General features: G+C 36.3%; 1 protein-coding gene across 4 annotated transcripts in view; it reads right to left on the reverse strand.

The window, feature by feature from the left end:
* Positions 1 to 567: 567 nt before the first annotated feature.
* ELOVL7 (ELOVL fatty acid elongase 7) overlaps positions 568 to 13,115 on the reverse strand; it is an 81,060-nt gene continuing 68,512 nt past the window's right edge. For 3 of the 4 annotated variants that reach the window (XM_081524316.1, XM_081524319.1, XM_081524317.1), the window contains 3 exons: positions 10,486 to 10,591; positions 5,642 to 5,778; positions 568 to 3,380 (listed from right to left, as the gene is read on the reverse strand). In XM_081524316.1, coding sequence (XP_081380442.1) covers positions 3,171 to 3,380; positions 5,642 to 5,778; positions 10,486 to 10,591 — 453 coding nt within the window. In that variant the 3' untranslated portion in view covers positions 568 to 3,170. The remainder of the gene's footprint in view (positions 3,381 to 5,641; positions 5,779 to 10,485; positions 10,592 to 13,115) is intronic. The other variant, XM_081524318.1, reaches the window with a different exon arrangement.

Below are 13,115 nucleotides of genomic sequence, written 5' to 3' on the forward strand. Positions count from 1 at the left end.
TGCAAGCTCCAGGGGGTACCAACTACGTGGTAGGGATCTTTGATTTTTGTTTTTTAGGCTGTGCTGTGCGGCATGTGGGATCTTAGTTCCCCAACCAAGGATTGAACCTGTGCCGCATGCAGTGGAAGTGTGGAGTCTTAACCACCGGACCATCAGGACAGTCCATGGGGTAGGTAGGCATCTTTGTATTTTGTAACACTCTAATGTCCAGGACTTCCCTGGTGGCTCAGACAGTAAAGCGTCTGCCTACAGTGCAGGAGACCTGGGTTCAATCCCGGGTTCAGGAAGATCCCATGGAGAAGGAAATGACAGTCTACTCTAGTACTCGTGCCTGGAAAATCCCATGGACGGAGGAGCCTGGTAGGCTACAGTTCATGGTGTCGCAAAGAGTCAGACATGACTGAGTAACTTCACTTTCACTTTCAATGTCCTGCACAGGGCTCTAAACATAGCAAGGGTACAACAAGTGTGTGAAATGATTTGATTAAGTGAATATTCAGAGTAAAACACCATCTTTCCATGCAAACATACGTAGTTAGATTCCAAAATGAAAAACACACACACATAGACATGCAACACCACGAATTTATTATTATAATATACACACCGAAAATCAGACCCAAACTTTGACAATTTCCATGGAGTTTTCCACAGTCTTTAAAGTAGTTAACAGAAATAAGGGATAATTGAAGAAATGCAACTTCATAATCTTATAATTTATGTAACAATGCAGTCTGCTCAATTAAGACTATAAAATGACAATGTCCCACAGATATTTAAAATTTTATATTTGTATTTATTTATAATGTAGCTATAGGTTCTGAAGAATTCATAGAGCTTTGTATCATAAACCAGGTTTTGTAGCTGGCCTTTTTATTTTTCAGGTAAGCAAAGCATACCCAAAGGCAAGGAAGTCTTGAAAAGTGGGATGAAAGTCCAACAGAAACTTTATGTGACCCACAGAGCCATTTAATAAAACAATATCCACCCAGTCATGCATCCAGTGGCACTCTGACCTGCTGATGTTCATTCATATGAAGATTGTCTCTGCCAGCTGTGATTTCTTTTCATGTAACATTCTAGCTCTCTACTCCTATTCATACAGTGTGATTCCGTCACATGTTGCTATTAGTTCATAGGCACTTCAATCATTTTAAAGGCTGCAGGAAGATGAGGGGAGGTTGTACAGTACAAGGCAGAAAGTATGCAAAGATACCAAGTGAGTGAAAGTTGTTCAGTCATGTCCGACTCTTTGCAACCCCTTGGATTGTAGCCCACCAGGCTCTTCTCTGTCCATGGGATTCTCCAGGCAAGAATATTGGAGTGGGTTGCCATTCTCTTCTCCAGGGGATATTCCCAAACCAGGGATCGAACCCAGCTCTCCTGTTTTATCTTCTTTTAGTTTTGTTTCCTTTTGGTCTTTACCCTACTGGGATCTTTGGGAACTGTGCATATGTGTAACAGCATCTACCATACCTCTTCACTTTAGCTTAGGCTGGATTTGAAGAGCCAAAACAGGAAAACACTTAAGGAGACCTGAGACTTTCATAGAGAAATAAATTAGAGCTGCTGTTTCTTTTATCTTTGCTTTCCTGTTCTTTATTATTTATTTTTTTTAAATGTAATCTCTCCTTTTATCAACCTTCATCATTTCATACTGTAAGAAAGTGAAATCACTAAAGGCAAATAACCTTATGAACCTGCTGAATGTGAGGAGAAAAGGCCATGGTATAGATGAATGGATTAGGAGGGAGACAACTAACTCTAGGAATTTACAGTTGGTAGAAACTCAGGCTTTGTTGTACAATAAGTATCATTATGTGTTATACAATGACGGGGTACCAATTGCTTGCAGTGACACAAGCATAAGCAACCCTTCAAAATCAAGTACAACACGTAAAAAAGCAATATGGAAAAATTCAGAAATGTCCAACTATTGTTATTTCTTGGCTGAAACTCTACTGATGGGTTCCCCAACAAAATGTGAAAACAATAGAATTTTAGAAAGCAGCAATTTTAAAGAAATGAAACCTATGCAAAATGCATTGCAGTCCTTCATTATATAGTTCATAAATATGAAAAAAAAAAGAATTCTAGGCTGTTAATTAATTCATAATTCTGGAAAATATTTTTCCATGCAGTGAATCTATAACAATAACTGTTACACAGTCTCTCTCCCTCACTCTCTTTATGAGAGATCTCTATCACCATGTCTTCCCTGGATAGTTTGTGTGCCACCATTTGCTTCCAGTTGCTTCACAAGCCATTCTTAACCCACCCCTGGAAATAATGTATAAAATCATTTAATGTGTGCTAATGATATGAGCATTTACATATGTAACCAATATATATTTAACCAAGATAATCCTTTAAACCATGATCATATGAGAAAGTGACATTACATCAATACTACAGTCAACTATTTATTTTTTCCTTGGACATATTCACCTCTTCCCAGAAACATGCAAGTTCAGTGCAAAAGAGTAACAGTAAAGTGTTCATTAAGCCATCAGAACAAATCATCTTGTTTTCAAAATATTAACTCCACCTTAGTTTCAAGTGCATCAATGTGCTAACCTAAAGAATTGTTACCTTTAAACAGTTTACCAAGCAAAAGCGGTGCCAGCTATTTAAAAGATTCATTAAAAATGACTTAGTGATTTTAAATGATAACTTATCAAAAATCACATTAGCTCTTTAGAATGGGAATTTAAGTTTAGAGTAAATACAGTGTCTTCTGAATATAGTCGACAAGCAACAAAGCCAGAGCCCATAATTAAAGGTTTTCAGAGCCTGTAGAAGGAATCTACTGTACTGCATGGATCTCCACCCATGCTCAAAATATCAAACGATATTTTTCATGTATACTGGATTTCTTTGAAGACTACTGTACTGTTTCACATCCTTCTTTCAATCTAAAAAATGTGTTAAATAAGATCTTTAGGTTTAAAATCAGCTGAAAAACTGGCTGCTTTAGGCTCTAATTATCAGAAGACTGTTCTCTGGGAGCTTTGGGCTCTCAAATACCAGCAACCCCAATAACTTATCATAAAAATACAAGCTCTTGGTTTTGAAAAATATACAAAATGCACTGCACATGGAAATATCTCTTGATTGTCAAGGAAGACAAGATATCAATCTTTTTCATAGACCTATATTGTGCTTGAACTTTAGTGATCTTTGTTTTTGCAGATTCCATGTTTCACAGTTTTGGGTAGCCTCTGACCTTTGGTGTAAGCACGGTACCAAAAATGGAGAAAGAGCAGCAGGAAGATGCAGCCATAACTCATAATGATGTACAGAAAGACTGGAAACTGGTACTTGCAATCCTCCATGAAAAAGAACTGGCTGATGTGGATGGTGATAAGAACAAACTGGATCTAACAGATGGAAGAATGAAAAGTACTGTTAAGCTACCAAGAGTCACAATGGAGCAATTATTTAAGGCATTCTTTGTCTGCTTATATTTAAATACTCTCCAACCACATCTAGGCTACTGTTGAACAGGGAATTTTATCTTTCAATCTAGCCTCCATGGGAGTGAGAGTAGGTGGAACAATGTCAAAATGCAGATTGGAATTTGGAACCATTGTTCCGTCTTGCCAAAGCACACAACTCCGGGGAGTGCTATGTAAATTCCCTGGAGCTGTACAGCTACAGTCCTTGGGGTCGTAAAGAGCCCAACACAACTGAGCATGCACGCACGCATGCAGTACGGTGCAGCCCTTTAACACTCAGAGAACCATCAGCCTCAACTTGAGGTCTTGTCTGAAGAAATACACTCAGGACCCCTACCTTATGGCCTAATTTTCTATGACAGTTTGATTTCAAACATTCCATCCTGTTGTTAACCTGGATATTTCAGTTGAGGATGGCGTGGGGAGGGGAATAAAAACATTCTAATTAGAGCCCCGTTTACTTTATTGCAGCCACACCATCACTGAGTCTTCATATTTGCCAGCAGTCCTCCACTGACATAGACAAAAATATATCCTATCTGCCAACTATAGCAGAGAATCTTCAAGCAGTAAGAGAGCATTGGTGACCCCCATCATATGCCCAAGGGCTCTGTGTTCCAGAATGCTCTACACAGTCTTAAAAGAACATATTACATGTTCTGGGCTAATGTCCAGATTTTTTGGATATCTTTTTTCTCATGACTAAAAGGTAACACGTGTTCTGTGGAAATTTTGGAAAAGTAAAAATCTACACATAAAAATAAATAATGATTACCCACAATCTATTCTAACCATAGTTAAGATTTTTACATCATTCTTTTTATTATCATCATCAACTTTCCTTGCATTATCTCAAGGAACTTTTAGGACATTTCTGTGCGGTAGCTACAATTATTCCTCTCATTTTGCAGATGAGAAAATGAAACTTTAGAAAGTCAAAGTAGCATCCTCAGCATTCTATGCAGGTGTGTTTGTGTAAATACTATCAACACATTTGAAAAAATAATGAACAGCATGTATTTTCCCCATATAAGTCTTTTTCCATATTATTAAAAAGTTTTGACAACACTTAAGAGTATGTTAAGTGAAATAAAAAGCCTAAGACAAATTCTATATGCAGTATAGATGTTCTAATTTCTCTACAATAAACATATATTACTTTCCATTTATATAAAATGCTTAAAAAGAAAGGACTTGTGAATAATTTTCAGAACTTTATAATATTTTCAAGCAGGAATTAAAATAATTTACTTCTCCATTTCCTTACGTTTGGTTATTTAGGGTGCTGTCACTTTTGTCAATAAGTATTTTACAGCACCACTCTACACCTTTAATTCCCACAGTACTGTTACTAGTTGGAGGAAAGATAAACTTATAAATGTTAGGACTAGGCAGGCAGGCACACAGGAAGGCTCATAATTCTCTGAAACTTACATTCCCTCAAGGTCATTTAGATCTAGCATATGGAATTTCTAACTTCTAATTTAATATTATGTCTAATGAGGTTCACATAATTTTGAGATTATTTTGATCATAAATATATTTATTTTATACAAATGCATGTTGTGTATGTGTTAGTTGCTCGCTTGTATCCAACTCTTTGCAACCCTGTGAACTGTAATCTGCCAGGCTCCTCTGTTCATGGAATTCTCCAGGCAAGAAGATTGCAGTGGGTTACCATTTCCTCCTCATATAAATGCATAAAATAATATAAAGATGGTATAAAGATATACATGCTAGTTTAATTGTCTGAGCCTCATGGCTACCAAATATACTTTGTTTTCAATAAAGTTCCTGACAAAAATTCGCAGAAGATATAAAGAATGATGGTATGCCATGAGTGTGTGTGTGTTCAGTCATGCCTGACTCTGAGATCTCATGGACTGTAGCCTGCCGGGCTCCTCTGTCCATGGGATTTCCCAGGCAAGAATACTGGAGTGGGTTGCCGTTTCCTACTCCGGGGGATCTTCCCTACTCGGGGATGGAACCCGTGTCTCTTGCATCTTCTGCACTGGCGGGTGGATTCTTTACCACTGAGCCACCTGGGATGCCTTAGAGGCCAGGCAATTTATATTCCTATGTTTTGTAAACTTTGCTCTTTCGTTAGTATCCTCATTCATAATGAAGTCAAGGGACTCCCAGTTTAGTTTCATATCTGGTTTTAAAGAAAATTAACTACTCACAAGTTGTAATGATGTCAAATATTTTTTCCACCACACATACTTCTGGTAGTCTGGTCCCAGTGCACACAGTCCATAGTAGGAATACATGACCACATGCACAGCTGTATTTATAAGGGCATGGAATGTTCCCAAACCACCTGGAAAAATAATATCATAAAATAGAGGGGCTGTTCCTTAAGATGAGATATAGTTTGCTCTGAACTTTTAGTATATTTCTTTAGTTTTAGTGGGAAGAAAAATAAATATGAAATATCATTATTATTAAACATCTATACAATTAGAGGGAGTTGGATACTACATCCATTTTGTAAAATATAAAATAAAATCTTGGAAAATAAATTAGCACAACTTTATTTCTTCTATCTTAAGATTAAGATTTTCCTGTGATTTGGACTTACCTTAACAAACTAAGTGGAATTACCTTTTAAATATAATATATTGCTAAATAATAGTAATCAAATTCATTTTTATTAAGAATTAACATATATAAAGCACAAAGTACACTAACCTTAAGTGCACAACTTAATGATTTTTTACATATGTTACCACCATCAAATTCAAGATATAAGACATTTCTGATGCCACATAAAGTTCCTATGTGTCCCTTCTAATGAATATACTCCTTCCAATGTAACTTTTATTGTGACTTCCATCATCAACTGTTAGTTTTGCCTGTTACAAAACTTTATGTAAATAGAATTACACAGGATATATTCTTTGTGGCTACCTCCTTTTAATCAACACACTGTTTTTAAGATTCATCCACATAGACTGTCTTTTTATTGCTGTGCAGTATTACCTGATATGAATTCATCACAATGTATTTATCCACCCTCCAATCAAAAGATGTTTGAGTTGTTTCCAATTTGAGGTATTATGAATTAAGCCACTAAGAATCTATATATATGTTTCTTACATATTATTGTGTAAAATCAAATTAACTTTTTTTCACTCTTAATAGTTTTCGAGAAATACTTCAAGTGCCACAAAATTTTAGCAGTAGAACCACTGGCTTTCATAAGTAAGCTATGTTAAGTTTGCTTTAATCAATCATTGTTTTTCCAAAATAAACATTTATTAATTATTAAACCGTTTTGATGCTGTTTCCATCTGACTATTATCAATTGTGCCTTCCTATCTTGGTTTCCTCTTCTAATCCCACTACATCTCCCACTGATCACCTTCAATTTAGGATAGAAGAAAAGGACCCTGGAGTAAATATAGCCCAAGATTCTTTCAATTGTCTTTAACTAAATCAGTGAAATGAAGTGAAAGTGGCTCAGTCGTGTCTGACTCCTCCCGACCTCATGGACTATACAGTCCATGGAATTGTCTAGCCCAGAACACTGGAGTGGGCAGCCTTTCCCTTCTCTAGAGGATCTTCCCAACCCAGGGATCAAACCCAGGTCTCTCACATGGCAGGCAGATTTTTTACCAGCTGAGCCGTCAGGGAAGCCCTAACTGAATCAGGAGAACAGTGGAAAGGGAAAACAAAGTGATTAGTAGATGGTGGAGAAAAAACCAAAACTCTTCCCCAGTGTTTCTTTCCTAAGATGAACAATTTAGAAGAATCTTCCTTCTTTATATAGAGCCTGATTCAGCTTAGTAATGTTGACTTGGAATTTTAATTTTTCTAAAAATATTCTATTTTATTTACTCTAATATTCTTTAATTTCAGAAACAGAACAAAATCTCACAAATTTGCCTAATTACATTAGAGAAAGGACTGAATTCATGAACACTGTGATTTATAGAAAGTTTAAAGCAAAACTGAAATTTACTACTTTGACTACCATCTTCTAAGGACAGATGTCATAAAAGCTGCTTCACAGCAGAAATAATTACTTTTTAAAAAATCATCCATAATTGCAACAATGCTAGATACTTCTAAATGTTACCATTGCCAAAGTACTCCTTTAAAATAACCTGTTTTAAATAATATTTAAAACTGCTTAAAAGAATTAAGTAGTTTTAAAATAAATATTTAAAAAATTTCATATTTAAATATGAAAAGTCTTTTTCATGCTATACTATATTTCATAAACTTTCCTCTCCTGTATAGAATAAATCAAATTTCAGCTAATCCTTTCATTATCACAAATTTCAAGTAAGAAGAAACTGAACTAACGAAACTTATTAACAAACTCCCAGCTTCTATTACTTACATTTGGATTAGTCTTTTTCCCAAAAGAAACATAAATAAATAAATTAGTGTGGTGTAAAAACACCTTTTCTAGGGTAATTTAAAAATAGAATAGTTTATGAGTTAAGCTACTTAAATGGGGACCAGCCAGCTACCTCTCAAATCCACTGTCTCACAATTACAGATACACAGGAAATCTATTTCATGCTTGATAATGAATCAGACTGAGCCTTTCTCACTAAGACACCTCTTCCACTTTTTGGTAGAAGAATTCTATTTTCCATCCAGAAACTTTCACCATTTGAATGTCCTAAAATGAGGCTCCTATGGACAAGAATTTAACACGGCAGTAGGGGAGCTAAGAGTGTTTATAGTTAGGGTTACTGATTAAAATAAGCTATCAAATCAATTAGCTTGCTTATTTTCTCTAGTAGTGATTGTTTTCTGATGAGTTACTTTAATGTTTGTTCACAGAACAATCACATTTTAATTAGCAATACTTCTCATATCTCCTTGGAAGACTTTTCTTATAAAGTACTTTGTAAACTTGCTTTCTTCTTTACAATAGTTCTGCAAAGAATGAATTATAATTAGTACCATCACATTTTACTTCTTTGGTTTGGAAAAAAATATAAAGGAACCACCTGGGTAATCATCACAATTCTCCGTATCTCTGAAAGGGAGTATATACATAATTAATATAAAAACCTGCCACAGAAATATTTTCATCACATTCAAAAGAAAAGCTGGATTGCTATTATCCCAGGGAGGAGTACAATAGGCAAACAGGAAATTAAATAGTAGATAGAGATCAGCTCTGCTCTGGTTTTTGAAAGGACAGATAAAGCTGGACAGTTTTATTCTAGGAATGAAAGCCAACACCACACTACATTTCTGGAAACACCCTTGCCCTTATTGCTGTATTTGTCACTGAACAGATATCAGGTATGCTCTTCAAGTATTTGCTAGTCCACTATAGAATCAACAGATATTCAAGCAAGAAAATTTAGAAAATGCAGAGATGGATAAAGAAGGAAAGGGAGACCCCTTGTGTCAATATCTCTTAATCCCTATATTTTGGGGTACTGTCTTCCTATTTGTTTTTAATTTATATTTATTCTTCAGTGTTGGAATAGAATAATCTGATCTTTTGAAAGATATCTGAATAAATAAGTTCTAAGAGTGTGAAAACACCTTGTCTAACATACTTTAAAAATAGAATAGTAAGAATAGTCATCTATTTCTGATAAATTTAGGAACCAAGCTGCTTAACAGGAGTTGGAGCTACATGTCTCTCAAAATCACTTGCATTTCACAATTATAAACACAAGACATCACAACCATTTGATTACTGGATGTTTAGGTATTTTCTAATTTCCACCAAAAGAAATAGTGTAGAGAAATATCACTGTAAAAAGAACTGAGAGGTGCAATATACATGCAAGAGAAAACAAAAGCATGGAAAGCAAAGTAAAATAATGGAGATTAAATAATGTAACTACCTTCGATTTGTGAAATGGACACAGATGAGACCATGTTGTTATAATGTGAGTTAACTTTTTAAATTCACATATATACATTATAAGAAAAACAACTACATTTCCTTTAAAAAAAATGTTCAACAGATACATGCCTATTTTTGGCAAGGAGCTACTTTACATACTGGAAAATCTGATGCCCTTGGGCGAAAGTAGGGCCAGCCCTTCCAGCTCCCCAGGTTCTGGCATCCTATTGTAGCCACTGGCTTATCTGCGTCCCTTCCTTCTCTGAGACATGTAGATTTCCAACCCCCACCCCCACCCCCGCCCTCCTCCCCAGGTCTAGAGTCTAAAACTCAAACAAGAGTTCCTCAATTGTAGTTTCTCTTTCCTTTAGTCTTACAAAGTCAGAATGCTCAATAGAGGTGAGCTGTTGACAGAAATGTTAAAGCTTTGCCTAGAATGGGCTGCAAGCCGACACGAAGACTTCTTAAACTGAAGAAACTAGAACAAATAAATCCCCCAGACAACTTTTGCTAATAAGACTATATCCTTGAGGATATCACTTATTTAAAACTTTATGATAGGTAAAATTACTTATCTTCCTGTTCTCTCATATTCTAGATGTTCAGAAGCCTAAAATCAAAACCAACTAAAGAATCTGTTTGCCAAGCTTTTGAGTTAAACTATTTTTTACCTTAAAAAACAATCAAAGCATCCTTTAATATGGTAGGATGTTTAGGGAAGGTGGGACAATTGTAATCTGACACATCTTTAAAGAGTTGTTGGTGTATCAGCTTTTGGAAATTTGAAAGCAAAGAAGACATGGAACTTGAGATAATCATTCTAACTTCCTGGAAACATACAAGCAACTATATTCCTATAAAATCAAGGATTTTACCATTTTATCATTTATTACTTATTTTAAAATATTTATAGAATTATATAGGAAAAGAATAAAATCCAAGCAAAACAACTAAAGGATGAGTAGAAGACTATACCCAAAGGTCATACATATTAAAGAGTATTGAGGAGTGGAGGAAGATCTAGTTAGGAGTCCTGTGTTTATGTTTCAGATAATTAATGAAAGTTAGAAGTTTGATCAAAGTGATTCTTTGATGTTTTAGGATTCTTTTAAATCACACTTAAAGATAGAATTTATGCTTAGAGCATACAGAAATGTAACCAATTATAGCACATAATCCCAACTCTCCCTTGGCTACCTGCAGCAAATTTGACTCCAAACCACCAGGTCCATGGCATGCTGGTATGATGGAAGACATGCAGGAAAGTCACTTGACTATTTTTCTTACGCAGAATAAAAAAGATCTGAAATAATTTAAAGAAAATCAAGTTCATATAAAATCATGCAATAATTTTCTAATGTTACAAAAATATCGGCCAAGTGCAAACTATTACTATTCCATATTGTAATGTGCCTTGAAAGAGTTGCCTTATAGAATCTATAGAAGCAGCTGATTCTCTAAGAGGCAGCTCAAAAGATAACTAGTATGAGAGAACTTGGGTATGATCCCTAGTCATGGAAGAATCAATAAAAAGGTGAAAAGATACTGAATGCCATGGTTAAAAATCAAAGATATAAAGTGAAAGATATGACCAAAAATTATTGAAAAAATGCTACTGGTTCAAAAGAAAAAAACCACCCATGCGGACTTTGAAATATATGGAAAAGCAGACTTTGAAGTCCTAGGACTGAAATTCTACACTGTTCCCTAACATATTCTACCAATTTAGATAAAGGATCAAGCAAATTGAAAGAAGACTTGCAGCAAATCAGCAGTTAGCAAATTATTATTAAAGAAAGATGAAGAGGGAAATACTTGAAGAATTAATTAGGGAAGTAAGGTGGAAACCAAAGCAAAGCAGCTTAGGAAAAGTGAGAAGGGTGCCAAAGCCCTCATCCAGATTGAACGTATCCAGTTGGAAACTCTATAATTTCTATAATAAACAAAGAGGTAGAATAAGAAAGCTGGGGGCAGGGGGACGGGATGTTTTTTCTCAAAAAAATATTCAAAAGCAGAATTAAATGTTCAAAAATATTCAAAACGCAGAAAACCAGAGCTAAGTTAGACTTCTAAGTACAGGACTAAACAGAGTGGCAGAAACAAAAGCATCCCTAAGAGTATTTGAGAAATGTGGTTCAGGGAAGGACACAGAGAGGCAACAGTTTCCTATGGAAGCTGAAATTGAGAACATGCAAAGCAGGAACAATGAAGTCAAAACACTTGCTTATGCACATAGAGGAAGGCAACACCGTGCAACAGAAAAAGCCGTAAACGAGCAATCTGGGGTCCTAGTCCCAGTCAGTAGCGGCATTTCTCTGGTAAGTCTTATAACTTTCTGGCTTCCATTTCTTTTCAGATTAAGTGCTCTGGGCTAGATCAATGGTTCTCAACCCTGCCTGCATATTACAATGTCCAAGAAGGTTTGTCTTTTGTTTTTAAATAACCACGCCTGGTCTCCAGACCATCTTGACACCAACTCTCTAGGGATGGGGCTCAGGTTTTTGTTTTTTAAGGCAATTAGGTCTATAGTGCCAAAGGGTTGAGAACCAATGTACGACAGCAGGTGTTCTTAAAGTGTGGACCCTAGACAGACAGCAATAACTTCACTTGATAATTTGATAGAAATGCAAATTCTTAAGCTCCATCTAAGACCCACTGAATCAGAAATTCTGAGGGTGGGGTTGAAGCATGTGTGTTTTTAATGAGTTCTCCAGGTGATTCCGGGCATGGGTACATGCTCAGTCATGTCCAACTCTTTGCAATCCCATGGACTGTAGCCCACCAGGCTTCTCCATCCTTGGAATTTACCAGGCAAGAATACTGGAGTGGGTTGCCATTCCCTCCTCCAAAGGATTTTCCCCACCCAGTGATCAAAACCCACATCTCTGATCTCCTGCATTGGCAGGTGGATTCTTTACCACTAGCACTACCTGGGAAGCCCAGCCAGGTGATTCCAATGCATGCTAAAATTTGAGAACCCCTGGATTCTATGCTTACTAAGTTCTCCTTTCTATCAATAATTCAGGGCTTCCCTGGTGGCTCGGACAGTAAAGAATCTGCCTGCAATGGGGGAGACAGGGTTTGATTCCTGGGTGGGGAAGATCCCCTGGAGAAGGGAATGGTAACCCACTCCAGTATTACTGCCTGGAGAATTCCATGAACAGAGGAGCCTGCTGAACTACAGTCCATGGGGTCACAAAGAGCTGGACACAACTGAGCAACTAACACACACATCAATAATTCTAATATTATGTGTAGCCAGCTGAGAAGGTAAAGCAAGTTTAGATTTGCTACTAGAAATGTAGTGGAATATATTCTGAAGAAAACACACTTGGCAGTCTTAGGCCAGAATGGATTCCAGTTAAATAAGGTCCACATGCCACAAAGATACAATAATAGCCAGCTTTCTGTTGTTTCTGGAAACAAAGGTACAAGGTTTTCTCCTCTCATCATGGACCTTAATCCATGGCACTTGCTTTTCACAGGAGCCACTCAGAGTTGATCCTCAGGAAGGGAGAAGACCCAATAATACCGACTTCAGAAAGGCAGCTGGAAATAGTTTTGATATTACCAAAATTACTGATATCCCAGAGATAACAACATTCTAGTGTGACTTTATGAATTTTGAAGCATTTGTCCTCTTAAAGGAGTATGGATGACACACTGCTTTGATATAAAGAATCAGAGGTAACATATTCTCTGTTCTTTGCTTCCTGAACTTACTTCACAAAACCACCGTCATCCATCTAGATAAAGATGCTCAGTTTTGTAGTATATGTGACAGTTACATTCTTATCTTAACCAGATGGTAGATACACAAAAAATCT

This window comes from Giraffa tippelskirchi, chromosome 8 (assembly GCF_054371585.1).
Source record: "Giraffa tippelskirchi isolate mGirTip1 chromosome 8, T2T-mGirTip1v1.2.pri, whole genome shotgun sequence".
Classification (NCBI taxonomy): domain Eukaryota; kingdom Metazoa; phylum Chordata; class Mammalia; order Artiodactyla; family Giraffidae; genus Giraffa; species Giraffa tippelskirchi.